The 21,462-nt window shown below is 38.9% G+C and overlaps 1 protein-coding gene across 5 annotated transcripts in view; it reads left to right on the plus strand.

The window, feature by feature from the left end:
• GLRA2 (glycine receptor, alpha 2) overlaps positions 1–21,462 on the plus strand; it is a 137,223-nt gene that overhangs the window by 59,970 nt on the left and 55,791 nt on the right. For all 5 annotated transcript variants that reach the window (XM_004689863.1, XM_004689865.1, XM_004689862.1 and 2 more), the window contains 2 exons: positions 1,601–1,738; positions 3,354–3,568. In XM_004689863.1, the coding sequence (XP_004689920.1) occupies positions 1,601–1,738; positions 3,354–3,568 (353 nt within the window). The remainder of the gene's footprint in view (positions 1–1,600; positions 1,739–3,353; positions 3,569–21,462) is intronic.

The raw sequence follows: 21,462 nt of genomic DNA on the forward strand, positions 1-21,462 counted from the left end.
GTGATAAAGAGTTTCTGATCTATGCTACGTTTTATGTATTTTTTCCCTTTCGCCCCTTCTCGTGCTAGTTGATAAAAACATTTTCTTATGTATTCCCCCTTTGCATCTTCCCCACTGCTCCACACTCTCCTTTGCCTCATCCCAACACTGATTTTCTCTTTAGAACAGCAACTATAGCTGCCATCTGAGGCTCCTTCAAGGCTTTCAAAACGCCAATTAGTATAGATGTGTGGTCCTGGCAGAACCTGGACACAGTGAACTCAGAGCAGCTGCTGAGTGTTCTTGTGGACAGTGAAGAGTAGAAATCATTCTGCTTTCCTACCCTTGTATTTCCTCCTACTAGCCCACCTCCCCTCTTCTGTCTTGCCTGGCCTGGGGCTTCAGATCAGTGGCAAGGGCCACTATTGTGAAGGTGAGCAAGATGCTCAGCAGACAGGGCCATGGAGTATAGGGTGAGCTTCCAGTGTTTGTGGGCGATATCACAGAAGTACTCACACAGCACCACAGTGGAAGGGCTGGGCAGTCTCTTTCTGGACCATCAACACTTGTACAGAGTCTCCTCCATAATTCTTTTCTTTCCATGTTTTTTTTTTTGGCTTGAATGAAAAGGATGCCCAATGAAAGAGGAAAGGAGACTCCAATTAACTTTGCTATTGATTTCTGGGTAGCTTTGGTGAATCATGACCTTGAAGTAAACAAGAATAAGAATCCATAAACTTAATAAACATGCTGAAGTTACTGGCTGGCAAAGCCCTCACATAATACCTCCCGTAGGCCTCACTATCATTGTAAAGATCAAATATTACTACAATGGGGAAGGGAGAAAACGATCCCTGAGGGAAGAGTAACCTTCATTTCTGGGTTGCAAAAGGACCCACAAGCACTTGACAAATGGTGACCTAATTGGCAGAAACTTAGAAACAAAGAGCTTACTTTGGGTTTACTAAACTAATGACAACCTTTACTGTGGGTGGTTCAAGAGTCATATATTATGATGACCTGACATAATAGAAAATTTTACTTCAAAAAATCATTTGTGATGAGTGGGCCAATTCAGCAAGACACTCATACAAATGATTGTTCTTAATCTGTATATTCCACAACTTCCTCTTAGGTGACCTGCTTATAGCCTTTCACACTAAAAATAACTAAGCACTGAGCACAGGACCTTACACACTACCCTGAGAGCACCCAGAAGGAGGAGGCAACTTTGCCTTGTAGGCAGGCCTGTGATGAGTTCTCACTTCTTAAGAATTTTAACTTGGAATGGTCTTGCTGTATTGCCATAGACATAGATCTTTCAAGCAAAGACAACTTTCAAAGGATTTTTACTTGTTTGTTTGCTCTTCAGAAAGATGTAGTGATTAAAGAGGGCAAAAGAAGGTGGATGCTTTTAATAGATTCCATTCTCTAATTACACAGAAAAATTTCATTCAGAAATGCCTTTCTGTCTTCAATACCTTTGGCTTCAATGACATGCAGTTATGAAAATGGCTTCTGCTCTTTGATTAAAAATTCTCTAGAAATGATTGGGTATATTTTGTCTAGATGATTTTCTTGGAGAGATGAATTCAGTGTTCACTATGATCTGTTTATCCAGTTGGGTACACGATGAATGACCTGATATTTGAGTGGTTAAGTGATGGTCCAGTTCAAGTTGCTGAAGGATTGACCCTGCCCCAGTTCATTCTGAAGGAAGAGAAGGAACTTGGCTACTGCACAAAGCACTACAATACTGGTAAGCCTTCTTCCAGCTGCTGAACCCGAGTGCCCACTCCTGCACTTGGGTAGATCTTGGGGTATAGGTCTCTTCCTCTTAATTGTTCTACATTTACTAAGAAATTGAAGCTCTCAGGCATGGGCCTGGCCCTGGTCCAAAACCCCCTCAGTAGATAAGACTCCTGTACCCTCTGGAATAGGTCAGTGAGCACAGCAGATCATTTCTCGAGAACAGAAAGGGGAGAAAAAAATTGATCTGGACTCTGGCTGTTCCCTTGCTAACCACCTGCTGTCAAAAAGAGAGCACGGGATGTGCGTGAGACTTTGTTAGTGGTGCAGGCAAGTATACATTCTTGCCCATTCCTAGACTCCACTGTGAACACTGAAGCCTGAGGTCAATGTGCACTTTCTATCTTAGTGGGAGAGATGACAACATAGGTATGTGCAAGCCCAGAGATGCAGCAGCCGTGTACGCCAGTCCTGGGCAGGAATAGCAATTTGGATGAAAAACAGAGAGTGGGATATCAGCTTGCTGAAATTGTGCATTGCCAGTTATTACTGACAGACATGAGGGGCAGCGGGACAAACAAGGTGGGTGTGGGCATCTGCTGTTACCAGAGGCTGTGCCCACTCAGTGAAGGCGATGGCTTTCCTATGAATGACCAGTCCTTGGAGTCCACACAAGCTGATCGTGGAGAGGCAGTCTGGCCGAGGTGGTTCGTCTCCTGGCTGCTCCAGGTCCCTTGCTGAACCGAATAGGTCAGGGACACTGCTCCAGCAGTCACAGTGCTTCCTGCAAACTAACTAAAACCTCACTCCAAGGCTTCTTCCCTAACCAAGGGACCAACCCTTTCTCCTATAAATTGTGAGGATGAAGCCAAATTAACTTCTGCTTTTATTGGCAAAAAGGCCAATAAAAAAGGAAGAGGCAGAAAAGATGCAGGAATACCCACTTCTTAATAGTATGTTAGAAGTTTTAATATGTGCTTTTTTATAGGCAATATAACCTATAAGCAGTGTTAGGAAAAGTCTAAATGTTCTCAAGCAATTTCCCAAAAGTCTAGGGAAATGTTTCTAATAATGATTAGACTGTATGCATGGCTTCTACAATGTATATATTTTTTTCTTTTGCTATGGATAACACAATGATAGAGATGTAATTACCCAAATACTTTGGGTAGTCCTTGTCTGTCTCTTTACTACACAGGAGGGAATAGACTTAACTATTACACAGTATATGTTAAGTGTTATATATTACATGCTGTGTAGGATGTGTACAGATTATACATTTTATACTACATTATATAACCCACAAAATGTAACTATTCATTTCTCCTGATAAGACTGACAATCTTACAAATTCTGAAGCTCTGTCTAAATAATTAAGTTATAGTAAGCACAGATTTAGAAAATTAAATGTAGTCTTAGTCCAGTGACTCTTTACATCACTCATTCTTACACTATTATTTCCATGACCAGTTGATTAGAAAAAGCTGACTTGGTGATGTAGGTTGAGGGTTTTGTTGCATTTTCCAAAACACCTGCAGTACTTTTTTGTTTTTAAACAAAATGGGGGGTTGGAACGGGAAGGAGAAATTCCAATTGGACTTTAAATCATCACTTCCTGTTTCCAGGAAAGTTTACCTGCATCGAGGTTAAGTTTCACCTGGAACGCCAGATGGGATACTATTTGATCCAGATGTATATCCCCAGCCTGCTCATTGTCATTTTGTCCTGGGTTTCCTTTTGGATAAACATGGATGCAGCCCCTGCCAGGGTTGCGCTGGGCATCACCACGGTCTTAACCATGACCACACAGAGTTCGGGGTCCAGGGCATCCCTGCCAAAGGTAAGGAATCTCTTCATTTGACAAATGATTTGAAAGGGTGGTCAGAGACCTGGCAGACTGGGGAATTGGGTGAAGACAGAAATACTTGCTGTCCTGTGACACTGGAGAGATGCAGATGCCAGAGAGAACTAAGAGCTGACTTTGAGAGAATTAGGGCCCTAAGGACATGGGAAAACTTCATAATCCCATCACCTGAGTTGGAGAGGAAAATCAGGACTGAGAAGAAGAAAAGTGCAGGCAGAGCTTGGCTTAGGAATTCTGAGACCTTGAGTGCTCTGACCTTGTGTGGTTTATGGGCCATGAAGCTTGCAGGAGTTAGAGTAAGATGCAACTTTTACTGTACTGGCAAGTATTTACTGGCGAGGCTACCATGATTCATATGCTTAGTAAAGTCACTTTCAGTAATAAAAGTTTGAATTAAGCTCCTGGAAATTTGCACAGAAAATGCCATATCGGTGAGAATATATAAGAAGTGAATGCACAATATATTAGGGTACAGAAAGTCAGATACACAAATCTTTGCTATGCCTTAATTCACCGTAATGGCTGATACACCACTATTTTCAAGTGACATGGCTATTCAGGTATGGAACACCAGAGTCATCAGCCATAGCTAATACGCCAGCAACTATGGCAGGATTGAGAGATGTGCAGGGTGGACACCAGGGACATGTAGACCTTTTACACCTCAAATAATAATCCACAGTGCATAATCTATTTTTTCTGTAAGGCTGTGCTCTGCATTCATAAATACTGCTGAACACGTCCTGCTTGTGAAATGCCCAGCATCCCCAAAGCCTGCCTGTGCGTGTTTCTCCTGTTCACTGAGTACATCAAGCCACTAGCTTCAATTTTCTAGGAGTGTGAGTTCAACTTAATATTCAATGTACATCATCTTATACAGGTTGAGAAGTCTCTTCAAAACCTAGTCCCTGAAAATAATTGAGACGTAATCCTGTATTTTCGCTAACTCGGGCTTATGTTCAGTTGTGCTACATTTGACATGATGAGAAATGTTAGATCATGTTCCACACGATTTTCTGTATTGAAAAATCACATGGAGGAGGCCTGTGGCTGATAGAAGTGGACTGAGAGATGGGAAATAGTCATACAAATTGTTTATGTTCCATAACTCCAAACATGTAATAGATTTGTATGTTATAATAATAGTTTTTGTATGCTAATAGAGAATGGAACAGATCTATACCTGATACTTTTTAAAATTTTCTTGAATAACAAATAGTACAACTATAACTATTGGAATACAGATGTCAGAAACACCTTTTCTTTTAGCTACAATATCACAAAGCAATCTTACCTAAAAGAAATTTTAATTCCCTGTGTGCTCCATTCCAAATAGGTTCATTTGCTTATTTTCTCGTTAACCATGCCATCAAAACTCCAGGATGTGCAAACATGTATCTTACAATTTAATAGATAGCTAAAGTATTGGTGACAAATTGCAAGCAGATAATGTCAAAACATAAGACATTTAGCCTCCAACCACTCATCGCTATGACTCAGTCATTTATTTTCAAAATGGGAGCCTGAGTTTTTATAAATCTGTTATTTGTTCTTTTAGCTACTCTGATTTTGCATTAATGGTTGAAACTCTTGCTAAATAGTCACTGGCCAGTGACCTTTGTCTATAGAGGCACTCAGGAACTCACATAAGCCAAAGGAGGGTATAATCAAAAATCATTTTATACTTATCTCTGAACTTACAGTGGTTATCCTTTTGCGATGAGTAGGCTTCTCTTTCTATGTGTATTTTTCCTAGGCTATTGTTAAACCTGGTTGACTTGCAACTGACCGGGGGGAGATTTGACTCATGTAGATGAGGGTTTTTCCCAGCACTATTTGTTAAAGAGACTCTCCTCTCCCTATTATATGATAGTGGTTACTTTATCATGAATTAAATGTTGGTATATACACAGATTTATTTCTGGGTTTTTATTCCAATATTATATTTTAATTACTGTTGCCACATAGTATAGTTTAAAGTCAGGTAATGATAGCCTCTGTTGCTCTCCTTTTTTCTCAGGATTGTTTGAGCTATTTGAGAACTTCTATAGTAACATATACATTTTAGTATTTTTGTACAATATCTTTGAAGAATATTTTTTGGCATTTTAATGGGGACTGAATTAATTTTATATCTTGCTTTGGTAAAATAGTCATTTTTACTCTACTGATTCTCCCCATCCATGAACATCGACAGTCTTTCTGTCTCTATTTCATGTTCAATATCATTTAGTGACATTTTATTGTTTTAATTATATATCATCACTTTGGTTATGTTAATTCCTAGGTATTTGATTCTTTTGATGCACTTGGGAATGGAATTTTTAAAATTTCTTTTCCCCTCATCCATTATTTGTATATAAAAATGCAACAGATTCTTATATGATAATTTTGTGGTCTGCCAATTTGCTATATTTATTGTTTCTAATAGCTTTCTGTTGAAATATTTAGGGTTTTCTCTATATAAGTATCATCTCATTTGCAAATAGTGATTGTTTCACTTTTCCAACCTGGGTTCCTTTTATCTCATCTCATTGTCTAACTGTTCTAGCTAAAATCTGAAATACTAAGTTGAACACAAGTGGTGGCTATGGGCACCTTGCCTTGTTTCTACTCTGAATGAAAACTTTCAGCTTTTCATATTATATAACTATAGATTTGTGATATTTGTTTTTTATCATGTTGAGGTAGGTTTCCTCTTTTCCCGTCTTATTTAGTTTTTATCATAAATGGATACTGGATGCTGAATTTTGTGAAATGTTTTCTCTGCATCTACTGATACATGATTTTTATATTTTCTTTTCTTTTTTCTTTATAACTCATGTAATGAATTATATTCATTAATTTACATAAATTAGATTATCACTGCACCCCTGGGGGTCATAATGTAAAATCCTATTGAATTTGATTTGCTATTACTTGGTACAAGGTTTTCACATCAATACTCATCAGAGACATTTGTCTGTAGTTTTCTTGTGCTCTCTTTGGTTTCTGTTTTAGGGTAATGTTGGCATCATAAAATATGTAAGGAAATCATCCATTTTGGTGGGTTTTTAGGAAAAATATGAGCAGGATGGACTTAAATTCTTCAAAGGGCAGACAGAAAATGCTTCTAAGGCTATCGGGCTCTGGGTTTTTATTTTGGAGGAGATTCTTGACTACTGTTTCAATTTCCATGATTCTAATCTGTTTATTCAGCACTTCTTTTTTTCCTGGTTTGGTCTTGGTAAATGATGCAGTTCTAGAAACTTGTTCATTTCTTCAAGGTTATCAATTTTATTGGCATATAGCTGTGTTCATAATGATCTCTTATGATTCTTTGTATTTTTCTGCCATCTGTGGTGATTTCTCCTATTTCATTTATAATTCTGTTTAGTAATGTATTTTCTCCTTTGTTAGCCTAGCTAAAAGTTTCCAATTTTGTTTATCTTCTTGAAGAACCAACTCTTAGTTTCATTAATCTTTTTATTGGTCTTTTTGGTTTCGATTTTATTTACTTGCACTCTTACTTTTATTATTTCCTTCATTAGACTAACTTCAGGTCTTGTTTTTTTCCTTTCTTGCAGGTTGCTTTAAGTGTAATATTTAGTTGTTTATTTAGGATTTTTCTTGCTTCTTAAGTGGGCCTCTATTGCAATTATCTTTCTTCTTAAAACTACTTTTGCTGCATCCCATAAATTCTGATAGCTTGCATCCTTGTTTTCATTAGTCTTGAGGTATTTTTGATTTCTGTTTTGATTATTTAATCCAATAGCTACTAAACAGCATGCTGTTCGGTCTCCATGTTTAAGGTTGTTTCCTTTTTTTTTAATAGTTGATTTCTAACTTTATGACTTTATGGTCAGAAGGAGTACTTTGTATGATTTCAATCTTTATACTTCTGGTGATAATTAACTAGGATCTATTATTGAAAATACTTAACATAAATTTTAAGAAAGTGGTATGCTGTGATTTTTTGGTGGGGTGTTCTGCAGATATCTGTGAAGCTATGTGGTTTAGCTCCTCATGTAAGGCTATTATTTCTTTACTTATTCTTTGTCCTGTTGATACACAGATATATTTTTAAATACGGGCAGGCTTGGGTCTAAATCTTAGAGCTTTCACTTCACTCAACCTCATGAAGCCTGTTTCCCTATTTCTAAAATGAGAATAATACATGTAACACTTTCACAGAGAATAATACATGGAATACTTCCAAAAATTAAATGAGGGTGAGGTGAGGCACTACCTATTTAAATGGTTAAGTCCAGTTTTTATACATAGTAGGCAATTAATTCATTCTGGCTGCTTTTGTTATAATCACTCCCTGTCCATAATGTAATAGAACATAATGATCCACAGGATGGGAGACTATATTAAAAGACTCATAAAGGATTTTATGAATAGAAGACACTATGTTTTTTGGATGGTCTAGTATTTAGTTATAGTCATGTTGTGAGTGACATGAGCCACACTCTATTACATCTATTACATGTTTGTGTACACACATGTTTTTTTTTTCATAAGTTGGCAGTTTATTGAATGGGAAAAGCTCTAGAGGGTCTGAATAAATAATGACTGTTTAAACCAATCACTGTTTAAATCACTGAAAGATACTTAAGGGAAATTCCATAGATTGTCAGTTACTACATACCATGCTATTACACTCAAAATGAATAAAATGTATTTTACAATTTAATAAACTGTTAAACTATTCCTGACAAATACTCTAGGACAACCCATTACCAAATCTTAAAAACATTATAATAATTTAGCTAAAAACCAAACTTTAGTTTCACACTGAATTTAACATTTTTCCCTACTTTGCCCCCAAATCAGACCTGATCTTTCACTTGGTGGGCCCAGTGTTTCTTCATAGTTCCTCCCCGTGTCATTACCACTGCTGAGGGTTAAAGGGTGGATGGAGGAAAGTTATATGTGACAATACTGTTGTATTTTAACTCTTGCCTTCTCTAATGGAAAGTCTCCAGACACTAGCTTTCTTTTGAGTTGATTTGAGTTCTTTAGGGATTCTTGGATGAATAATACACAGTCTGTCTGATGCCTTGCAATTTCCCCTTAGCTATCACCTCATGGTAGCATAATCCAAATCACTTCTTACTCAAGCACATAGCATTCCTGGCTGATATGTTCCCAAGATGATTCACATCTGATTATCTTCCATACCATTTGCTTGGCCCACCAAGAATCTGCCTTCTTATCTTGCTAAGTGAAAATCCAACTTAACTGTCAACCTTTCTGCATTCACCCACCATTTGTGGATTTCAGCTAATCTACACCTTCAGGATTTATCCAGTAAGAATCAGGTACAAAATCCAAACTACTGAGGAAACGTAACAGGTTCACCTAAGAACGCTTTTATTCTCTGCACTAAGGTAATTTATTGGAATTTCAGAAACTCAGAAAATAGGTGGTATGTAATAGAGATGTTAGTGCTTTCTTTTATTGGGCTAGGGGTAAAAGTCACATATAATTTTGTCCCTATATTTAGTAGAGTAGGGAACACATCACAGCACTATCAATATTCCAAAATTTCATTACTTCAATTATTTTTTTTCAAATGTTCAGTTTTTCATAATAATACAGGATGGTCCCTAGATAGCATTTGCTTTCTTCTAGAAAGTCCCACATTCTATATGCATAAGCTGTGGAGCTGTCTCCTTTTGGATTGAGACTATTGGAGAAATTCTGAGATCACAAAAATGAATCCATCCTTACAGCGGTATACCCATACTCAGTTTTAAGAGTTTTACCCACATGAGGGCAGGGATTCCATTTAATTTGTAATGTTTATTTACCTATCACTGAACGTAACACCTGGTGCTCAGTAAAGAGTTGTTTTGTGAATCAATAAACAGTGTTGAAAAGACATAATTAAGTGATATTCTAATTATAATTTTATTGGTGTTGCATTCATTCATTCAAATTAAAGGGAACCCACATAGTCAGAAACCCATCTTTCCTTAATTGACTGTTTTTTAACCACAACGAACCCTGGCCTATAGCATGTTACTCTTGTATCATCCAATATAACAATTATTGAATGACTTCTCTGCACAATTTGCTAGAGGCTGAGAAATTGAAGGTAGATAAAACATAGCCTCTGTCCTCAGGGTTTTATAATCTGGTATGCCAAAGACAGATATTCAGATTAAACAAAGTGGAATAGAAGAGCATCAAGGAGGATACATAATCTGTGACATAAAGGAGGGAGAAACATAAGGGGGAAAGAAAGGGAGGAAGGAAGGAAACAGGAGAAAAAGGGAGAGAAGGAGAAGGAGCAGAAGAAAATGTCATGAAGGAGGTAGTTTGAGCTGAATCTCCAGATAAAACATGAAATAGGTGAAACAGGAAGTGGTAAAGGTCATTCCAGGCAGCGAGGACTCCTACTCAATATTTGGCTACACTTATAAGCTTTTCTAGAAGACAATCTGGGCAAGTTTCCAACATGCTTCACAAATTTTAAATGCATTTCAAGTAGGAATCTTGTGTTTATTGATTCCAAGTTAATTTCCTGCCTTCCTGCCAACCCAAGCTTTTGTGGGTTTTGTTTTGTTCGTCTGGTTTTGTTTGGTTTGGTTCTCAAAAGTTCAGTCTCTTTCCTAAATACAGCAAAATGAAATACCAGCATGATATCTGTTCCATATACACCTTCTCATTTGAAGCTGTAAAATAGTTTCTTATTTTTTAATATACATCTCTGCCCACCTCCAAGAAGCTATTTGACTGATAATGTTCTAACCATTTGGAGCATGAAACCCCTAGTGGCTGACTAAAGGCTGGGTGTATTGTTGCCTTTTCTCCATCAGGGAAATACCAGGATGAACTGAATATAAAGCTGTGAGACATCAGGCAGGCAGGCTCTGAGTACAGCCAAATGGGAAAAACAATTATTTCCCTCTACTCTGTGTTACCCCAGCTGAATGCTTTGCAGCTACATTGGTGTCTGTGCTCCTCATTGGTGGCTGCAGCCTTGAGACTGCAGAGGTGAGAGAGAGCACTGGTAGAGGCAGCTGGGACGCCACAGTGTACTGGCGACTGCAACAGGTCCATAACTGTCTTCTTGGAGCCAAGATGCAGCAGCATTATCTTTAGCCACTATTAACTGAGATGCCCTATTTCCTGCATAGGGACATTTCCCCTTACTTTTCCACCATCTGCTCAACTAAGACCAGCTGGACCATTTCAAGCAGCTGCCAAAGCCAGGACAGCTTGGAATGTAAAACAAAAGAGGCCATAGTCCTGCCACATTCTGTTGCTTTACTTCCAAGAGAAGGCTTCTGTCTGAGGCTGAAGTAATACAAACTGTGTGTGTGTAAGGTACCTATAGAAGTTTTGAAATAAGGATTTATTTAGATGTCTGTGTGAATGCTAAAAACAAAGTTGGCTGAATGCTCCTTGAATCAGGTATATCCCTGGCTAATTGGAATGAATTTCCTAGGGCAGACTGGTGTTTCTGAAGAGACTGGGGACAAGTTTATTTGATAAAATCAGGGTTTTGCTGAGTTCTTGATGAAAAATTGAACAGTAAGAAAGTCAAGCTTTGGCAAGCTGATCTACAGGCCTGCTTGCTTTATTAGACAGATGCCTGCATAAGTGGGGAACTTCATAAACTTTCCCTCTGACATTTCCAGAGTCTCAGCAAATTGAAGAGTTGTTGCTGTAGTGAGTGTGTGATAAAAATACGCAAAGAGATAACGTGTCTGGACTCTTTGGGGAGGGAACTGGGGCACCGCTGCCAGTCTCGCTAGCAGTGGAGTTGGCGACCTTTCCGGGTGAAGCTGCTCATGGGAGAAGTGCCCCAGCCCGTGCTCGGGTTCCAGCGTGGCGCCGATGTCTTTGGGGGACAGTATTCCGAGGTTCAGGATTATTTTGAACTCTCTCCCTTCCCATTTCACGAAGCTGAGTAACTTTATCTGGGTCACACAGCCTAAATGTCTTTGGTTCTTAAAATGCCGCACAATGATGAAAACATGAAATATTATGGAGGAGTATGTACCACACATCGAGGATACGGATATGAAGAAACAGAACTTCTGTCCATAATGAGATGGGCACACACTTGTAAGAAGTCATAATTCAGTGAAGTAAGGACCCTGGGATAGATTTTTCAACCAAAGTGACTGCACTAATTCCCTGTCTGCACCATCTGCTTTGGGTAATAGTCCCCTCCCACACTGGCTGTAGAGTTGGTCGTGGGACTTGCCCGGTCACTGGGACGATGGCACATGTGGCATAAGCAGACTTGGCAATGCTTGCACATTGTCGCTTGGTCTCGTTCTCGGGGTCCCATGGTTGCCGCCATGTGCATCAGGCAGGGTCAGCCTGCTGAACAATCGCAGCAGCATGGCCCAGTTACCTCAGTCTCTGGGAAGACAGAAGCTCACTGCCACCCCTTGCTGTCCGACCCAGGCACACTGGTCTCTGTCTCCTGAATATGGCAGGCACGGGTGCTGCCCAGAGGCTTGGCAACAGGTACTGTCCAGGCGTAGAAGGTGCTACCCTCAGATAGTCACATGATGAACTTCTGAGCCTTCCCCAGTCTTTATCCAAAAGCTACCTTCCTCTTATAGCCTGTTTTGGCCAATACCACCTCACCCATGCCCTCATCAATACCCTCACCAAACTCAACTTTTCAATTTTATTTAAACTTTTTTGTTTCCTCACAGTGCTTTATACCTTGTAACAATGCCTGCTTTATCAGGCCTTATTACAGACTGTTTTGTATATTGTTCGTTTTCCTTTGCTTGACTAAGAGCTTCATAGAGGCAAAAAAAAGATCTTTAGCTGACCGTCTTCCTGTAACAGCACCTAGCCTATGGTACAAGCTCAATAAATGTTTACATGGGTGAATTTATATATATCTAGAGCCTGGTCATTGAGAAAAACTCATCTAACCTTTCCCCAGAACACAGAACAAATTCAAGGGAGCCCACCTGGCCAGGGACCCATCCTTCCTTAGCTGGCTCTTTTTCACCATAGAGAGCCCTGTCTAAGTATGCCACTCTGATATAATAATGTTTTATAGGGTTTTACTTTGCTGATTGTATCAACTATTGCTAGACCCATTTTCCTCTGCTAGATATTTCTTATAGAACAATGTAAACAAAGGAATAAAACAGTAATAGTAATAATAGCAGCGGCTGGATGAGAAGGCCAAATCCAGACAGGTGCCTTATACCTGGGTTTTGCTTCCTCAGCACCATCACAACGGATGTGGTGGTCCCTTGGTGTGTCCCTGCAAGCCTCCACTTCCCTGTCCTGCTCCCTCCAGTCTGGATGTAGCGCCCCTCTGAATCCTGATGAACACATCCCAGGGTCTCCTCCTCTGGTCCCTCTACAGACACCGTGGGCCAGAGGAGTGGCCCCATATTATGCCACAGGGCCCAAACAGCAGAATCCACTCACCTTTCCTTTAACAAAAATCAAGTGGGTTTTAGTTTTTCTCTGATTTTAATGTGTCACTAAAGACAATTTGTGCATTTGAACCTTATGATTGCTCTGAACTACATACAAGACTCAAGAGGCCACAAGCCCTAATCTGATGCAAATTGCATGCTATATCCAAAGCAAACAGTTTTCTATCCCTCACAAAAAAATAGGGGCAACCTCCATTTTTTTCCAGAATTGACTATGTCTCAAGAAAATTGGAATAGCAAAATATTCTCCAAACTACACATAATCTTAGCTTAGAAAATCTTAACTTTTTGTGTTGTTTATAGAAAAGGCCTCAGCAATCCCAGTAAGGACAGGAAAACTGATAATTATGAAGGCTAACTTGCTTCTCATTTTTAAAGATCTGTTTGAAGTAGATACCACTTCTTCCATGAAGCCCTTACGGATTCACATCAAGTGTAAAGAGGAACACTCCTCCTTGTCCCCAAGGCACTGTGTGTCTTATGTCAAGCACTGCACTCAGACTTGGAGCTCAGTGATCAGGGTCCCTGTGTATTTGCCCTAATATGTTACAAATGCCATGAGTTTTGTTCAAGGTTCCCTGTGATTTGAAGAGGACTTAAGCAGTTGATGAAGTACTGTAAGGGGATGTGTTCACTGGCTCCTGATGTTCTGTGATCAAAGAAAGTCAGTGCTTGAGCTTAATTAGCCAGATAAGCAAGTGTCATTCAAGCAGGGGGTCTCCACTGTTGCTGCACATTAGTATCTACTGAGGAGACTGTAAAGCTTGCACAGATTGTGCCATGGGCAAATTCAATAAAACTATCTGGCAGGAAGGGCAGATATTATTTTAAGGCAGTAGAAATATTTTAAGCCGTCAGGTGATTCTCCTGTATAGCCAGGGCTGAAAACTGGCTCTAAATTCTGTGGTTATTTGGGGAAGTGTTTTCACTGTATTTATCATGTACCAGAATATATATATATTTATGTAAATTTCACAACAACACTGTGAAGTAGGTAAAATCATTATCCTCACTGCTCAGATGAGGACATGGTGAAGGCACAGAGGTGTTAAGTAAATCACTCAAGGTCACACAACACTAGACCGTGAACCCAGGCAGTGTGCCTCTGGGTTGACAGGATTAATCATGATGCTATTTCTTTCATGGCTAAGTTTTTGACTTCTTTATACATGCCTCGCACTATGCTAAACCTTTCTATAGATTAACTCACAGCAAACATATGGAAACTACCATTTTGCATTATCAATTGACAGGCTGGGATGGTGAAACATAAAGAAGTTAAGCAATTTGCTCATTGTTATTTTTCCAGAAAGTGAAGAACCAAAATTCAGACTACTAGTCAATTCCAATGTTCCCAAGGGAAGACCTAAGAATTTTAGTTCTATGTCATTTGTGTGTACCATGCCAACTGCGAGTAAGAGGAGTTACTTCCCACTGTGCTGAAGGGACCATCTTCAAACCTCTGGAATCCATTTCCCTTTGTTATCTCTCCATTCTGGAACTCCACTCTGTGAACTCCCCAAGTCTTCAGCTCCATCTCTTCAGATTTTCCGTCTCTTCGAATTTGGGAGTCTGTTGGTTTCTAGTTGGTTTCTCCATTCTCTGTTCCATTCTCAAAACAGGAAGTTGGAACAACAGCAGGACTAACTGCATTTGTCTCCAATCTTTCAGGGATCACTGTCCATTTTGCCTAATATCTAGGGCCTTGAAAGCCTTTTTTTTTTTCATGTTTGGGCCAGAATCATTAATTGGTCCAGGATGGATGACAAATCTGATTCCTGTTACTACATCTTAGCCTTAGATGAAAGTAAATCCCATAGTTTTTAATCCTTTATTTATCATTTTTAATTTGACATGGAAAATAAATTGGATGTAACAATTTGGATGATTGAAATATTTATGGGAGTTACCATTAGCTTGTAAATGCTAAGAGTCCAGTTGTTCTAATCAATGAAGGCCGCATTTATGAAATACATGGGCTGTGAACCCTTAAGACTAATAACAAGTGTTTTGCAAAGAAGTAATTAGTATGTATGAGCATGAATGTTAATATCTTAATGGGAAAATCAGTTTTGTGATACAAAATATGTGTTTCAAAGTAATATATTCCAACTCATTCAGTCTAATAGTTATTTTTAACTTTTATATAAATGGGACTACTTTGGGAAGAGGATACCTTATCTCCTTTTCAGAAACTATTCTTCACATGTCACTTCCCTTAATGGCTCCTGTTTGTCCCCAGGGACACAGTCACTAAATCACTAGTTATTAATTTTCATTAGATTTGATACAATTAAATAAATATATAAGGTACACCGACTGTACTAGGCACTGAGTAGTTAAAAAAGACAGAAAGATAGTTCCTGCCCCTTAGGAATTCATGACATAGTGCAAGAGTCAGCAAATACTGTCTGCAAAGGGCCAGATAGTAAATAATTTAGGTTTCAGGTCATGAGGTCTCTGTCACAACTACTCAACTCTGCAGCTGTAGCACAAAGGTGACCCGAAACAAGATGTAAACAAATGAGTGTGGCTGTCTTCCAAAATATCACTCATTAATAACAAGAAGCAAAGATGTTCACAGAACAACATACAGTACAGAGCTGATCAGAAGTAAGGGTGATGGGATGTCAAGAAGGGAGACTTGTACCTTAATATCTGGTTTGTAAAACAATCAATGATTTAGTGGAGGCAGCAATAAAAATGAGATAGCATTATGATTAGCAGAAATGACAGATAAATGTCAGAGACGAGTAAACACTGAAGATTAAGGGAAAGTATCTTGTTTAGTTGGGATGTTGATTATACTCAAGAGGTAGAAAAAAATAAAGACATGTAAGGCCTCGGATCTCCCCAGACAGAAATAATGTCTTGGTGCTCTAGACTGGTCACATCCTTCTGTTTGGTCCTTTTCCCATTGGGCCTTATGTTACAGTTATTTTAGTTCTATTCTTTGTACCTCGACTAGACAAGCCTCACCTTAGGGCAATGATTATATATTGTTCATCTTTGAATCCCCACTGTTTCTAGCACAGAGATGGAACCCAGCAGCAGAGCAAAAATATTTGAGGGAGTAATAAATGACACCATCTATTTCAGTCTAAATCAGTTGGGCTCTACTAACTAGACACCAAGACCTGAGGAAACAGTTTAAGGAATAGCTGACTGACAGGGAGTGGAAATGTTCACTGTTTACAATGGTACACCTTTATTGATCAGCAAGTATTTTAGTAAGAGATGGCAATTGTGCATGGGTTAATTCTTTAAATTCCTCCACCATGTAGATTTGACCATTATAATGGCCATTTGAAATACAACTTCTAAGTTGCAATTCTCAACAGTCTGTTCCAAAGGGGAAAAATCCATATAGCTAAGTACTGAAGTTTTATTTTTTAATCAAAAGGTTAATTAAGTGAGTTAATCTTTATGTTTGAATACAATTTTGCATGGAATTTGGAATAAATAATTTAAATTGGTTAAAATCAAATCAGTATAGCATTAAAATGAATAATAATGCTTAGGAAATGAGTAAAAATCTTATGTGTCCTATTAATTATTCAACAGCAGACAAAATTGCCTGTGGCAAGTTTAACCTGAGAAGACAAAAAAAGATGATAACGATTCTCAAATCCTCCTGCAATTGCTAGTATCTCTATAGAAATCATTTCATAAAATATATAGTGTATCACAAAGACATAGGTTTTGAGCAGTTCTTTAAAGAAAAACACTAAGTAATTAGCATTTCAATGAACCTTCTGAAATGCAAAGAGTAAATAACTACAGGATTATAAATCAACTTTGTCATGTCCACTGAGAAAATGAAGATAGGCAGCAAAAATGGAATCTGAGTACACCTATGCAGCTGAGAGCAGAGGCCCAGAAATATTTAATGAAGATTTTCGAGGAGCGAACAGTGACACAATCCATCAGCAGGATGTTTATATAACACCAATGTGTCTATGAGACCATGTAGGTGGTAGCATATGAGTAGGAACCTTCTTTTGTTAGGAAATGTCACCAAATAAGCAAATAATTTGAGCAATATGAGGGCTGATGTATCTCTATTCAGGAGGAAATGTATGATAAAATAAGAATATAATGTATACTTCAAAATATGAAAATTCAAGGGAATTTCTGCCATGGTCTTTGAGGGTCTCCAGAGAAGTATCAATTTGCTCTTCATTTAAAATTAGATCATATGAGATGTATGACTTGCAATATCTCTGTTAGAAATGGGTGGCACAACGGGTAAGGACACAGCACTGCAAGCTAGCCACAGCCGCTTCAGTGTGAGTTCGATCCCCAGCCCTGGAGGTGACCTACATGGCGCAGCAGACCTCTCCTGTCTCACCCATTGCTCCCCTCAGTAGTGTACTTCGTCAATCTGCCTGTTCTACCCCCCACTCTGTCTCTGGTGAATCCTCTCACTGCCCCTACACCTCTGGCCTGTACCCCAGTTCTGTATGCAGAAATATTATAGCATCAAATGATCAATATAGAATATAACGTCAATATGGAGTCAAATGATTGTAGACTCCAAACAAAGCATGACAGAATAACAAGGTTTTGATAAGTCTCTCCCCTAAGTACAACTAGGTAAAACTAAATTTTGCTCATAGGTGGCAGGGATTTAAGAAGGGAGGAACACCCCCACCCCCTGCAAATAAAAAAAAAAAATAAGAAATGAACAAGGCACAACCACAGGATACTAGAGAAAAACAAATGAACTTGCTCCGATTTCCTTAGATCCTTCGTCAGCTATAAGTCACCTTGGTCTAGCCAGTCATTATAACAGCTACATCTAAGGCTGCTGCCCCTGTGACACACTGTGAGTTACTTCTTGCATGATGCAATCCGTAAAAGTTCTTTTCTTTAAACTCCTGCCAACCTTTCCCAGAAAGCGAGCAAAACCTTTCTTCCCCGGGAACTGTTAATGGGAACCACATCCCTAAGTGCTAACAAGTCAAAGACCCTTTGTCTACCCAGCAGAGAGAACATGGCATGAAAGAGGTACTCAATATGTATATATCAAATGATTGCAGAAGACTAGGAATTTCCCGTTGAAGGAAATTTCCCACATCAGAGGCAAGGAAGGCCTCACCATTTACTTAGTTTAATTAGGCGACTGAGCGCTTAGAATATATCCCCTCCTGTTCCACAATTTCTGGCTTGCTGCACTTGGTTACAGTGCTTTTCTATTTCACAGTCACTATGGGAAGCCCAGGGAAAGTTGTGAATCCATTCTTCAGTTCCAGGCCCCTCCACTTTTTACTCCTGAAATGCCAATCATCATTAGCAATTCTGATACTGGTGTTGCCTTTGTAAGATGCTAAATTCTTATAAATGCCTGAGAACCCAATAGAAAGAACTGAAAACCACATAACCTTGAGTTTAATCCTACTTAAATAGATCCCCATTTATTTGTTTGGTCTTTATGTTTTTAGTGTCAATGCTTAAAAAGTTTATTTTACTTAGTAGAATGTAATTAACACATACTGCTATAACAGATGTTAAAATATTCTTAGCGAAACCAGTTTTTACCTGATGTATGGAACAGGTATATATTATATGTGAGTTTCAAATGTGTGGTGATCCAATCCAATAAGAAAATCCTACATTAATTCTGAAATCCAATTTCGGTTCCTAATTGGAACATTACTTTGTAACTCTATTTCTATGCCATCGCATGGTTTTTCTTTTTTGCATGGCCAGTAGAGTAACACCCAACCCAAACACATGTGTGGACATACATTTTAAGTGACTATAAATTTTCATGCTTGCTTTCCTTAAAGATTTCTATTTGTGGTCAATTAAAAAAGCAAGTCTTTAACTGCCTACTGCTTTAGCAAGAGACAGACAATAAACAGGCATTTTAAGGGAAAGAAATGTGCAATGCCTCAATAGTTTTGTTTGGAAAATGCCAGGAATTATGTAGTAAACTCATCATAAGAAAAATAATCATAACAAGAATATTGCTTGTACCATAAGAAAAAGAATATCATGCAAATGAAATGCAAGTATAAAAGAGCTAAAAGGACTGTTCACAAGTGAGACTTTTTCCATGCACAACTTTCTTTTCCTTCTTTATTGGGATAGAAGCAAATTCTTAAGTTGAAGTGCCTAAAATGTCCTAATGTTAAGTGTGCATACATATGTGTGTATATATACACATATTTACATCCACATTTCAGATAAAGATACAGACTATTTCCAGCACCTCAGGTTTTATAATTTCCCCTTCACAGCCAACAATATGCCTCCCCAAAGTAACCACTGTTCTGACTTCTTTAACTGTTGATTAGTTTTGGCATTTCTTGAATCTCACACATGCACAATCTTGCATGATGAATCTCCTGTGACTGGCTTCTTTCACAGAACTTAATGTCTGTGAGATGTGATCTGTCTTGTTGTATTGCTGTAAATTGTTCCCTCTCATTGTCCATTCTTCTGTTGATAGACATCACATCCAGATCCATGTTTCCTCTGCTATAAACATTTGATACACAACCTTGGATGACCTACAAGCTGATTTACCTTAGACCATGAGTGACTTGCTGGGCCACAGGGCATGAATATGCTTGGCCGCAGGATATACTGATGCTTTTCCAAACTGGTTGAAAAATTTTAAAGCTCCTTAGCAGTATCTGAGAGTTGATAACTGCCCCAGCCTCTGTCAGCACTCATCATTGTCAGATGTTTTCATTTTGACCATTCAGATGGTGCTCAGCTGTAGCTCACTGTGGTCTCACCTTGCAGACCCCTCGTGACTAATGATGATGGGCATCATTCCATATTCATTGGGGGGGGGCTGGTTACCTTTTTTTGTGAAGTACATGTTCCAAGATTTTCCCCATTAGGCTGTGACCCTAGCATAATTCTTGACTTGAACTCTACTACAGGAGCCCTCTATACTGAGTTCTACATAATTTTAGTAAATTAATCTAGTGAAATTTTTCAGGGGAAATAATTTTTGCCTTTTTAGACAATCTCTGTGGTTTGAAAAACATTATTTCAATGCTACCTTCTTTTCAAGGGCAGAATTCTACAGGGAAGGAATGCTTCCCTGCATGCCTTGCAGAAGTAATATAAAAAGCCCCATGCACTTAGGGGTGCAGCACAGTCTGAAGTGAAGATGTCTGAATTCAAGACATAGGATAATGGTTGCATTTACATGCCTCCGATATTCTCATCTGTGTAATGGGGATCCTGCCAGGACATGCCTCATAACATTGTGGAGACCCTTGGTGTCAATGTAGAGAACAGAGCAAGCCCTTGATATGTCCTGGTTACTGATGACATTACATGGGTTGCCTAATTAGACCATCATTGTGTCTGTTAAATCAAGAGTTAGGACATCATCCCATGAATTAGGGAGGCATTCACATGTGAATCTGGACCACCAAATACAAACTGGGGGATTGGATCTCAATCCCCAGGACTAGCTGGGTGAAATGACCACTGAAATGATTGATGAAGCCTTTTGAAAACGGTCTTTTTCGTTTATTTGGCTCTTAGAACCCAGCATATGCTTAATGGCTCCACTGGTGTAGGGCTAAGGCCGGCTGTGGTCAAATATGCATATTCACAACTTGTCAAGTTGCCCGGTCTGGCTCTAAGAATGGAAAGATTTAGGAATAAAAGATTAACCTTCCAGGAAGCCCAAGACACAGAAGTGCTATCATGAAACGAAAACTTGGATTCCATGAGAATCATTGCATGAACTCTAGAATGCACTCCTATAACTGTTATATGTTTAAGGCCATCTAAGCGGTGAGAGAATGCACGTCAAATGCGGCAGGAAAGAAACTGCCTAAGTAAGAGCACCTCCTCTCTGCCAGTAACTTCAAGGGGCCAAAGGCTTTTTCCCTTATTAAGTCCATCTGTCTGGGCTAGGTGCTGGGCAGTTCTTCTGCTAATCTGCTCTTCTTAATATTAGAACAAGTAAATCTTTATCTCTACCTCTGCATGTGCCAATGGCATATCAGAAGCAATTTTTGAAGAAAGAGGCATTTCAAGGAACAACCAGGTATGTCCATTCAGTCGCCAAGCTCCTCAGTCAGCTGATGCAATGAGGACAGAGGACAATGCTGACTCACTGTCCTTCCTGCTGCCTCAGATTCAGAAGGGACTCACCCTTCATTACAGATGCTACAGGGATGTTAGTTTCCCATAAATACTCACCTAAGAATGCCCAATGATTTGTACTTAGTTATGTTTTTTTTTTTTACATAACTCATCAAGTTATGACTGCCTGGATTTATTGCTATGAATTTGCCAATTTTTACTTTGCTTGGAATAGAACACTTTCTTTCTATTACATGGACTTTACGAAAATCATCCTTGAGAATTATTTGGCTCAAAGGAAAGACACTTTTCAATGAGGTTACTGACGTGCTGTGGAAGGCAGAATTCTACAGCTGCCCTGCCCCGTCAAGACTCCATCCTCCTTCC

The sequence above is a fragment of the Condylura cristata genome, unplaced genomic scaffold, assembly GCF_000260355.1.
Source record: "Condylura cristata isolate star-nosed mole 26May11 unplaced genomic scaffold, ConCri1.0 scaffold00027, whole genome shotgun sequence".
NCBI classification, from domain to species: domain Eukaryota; kingdom Metazoa; phylum Chordata; class Mammalia; order Eulipotyphla; family Talpidae; genus Condylura; species Condylura cristata.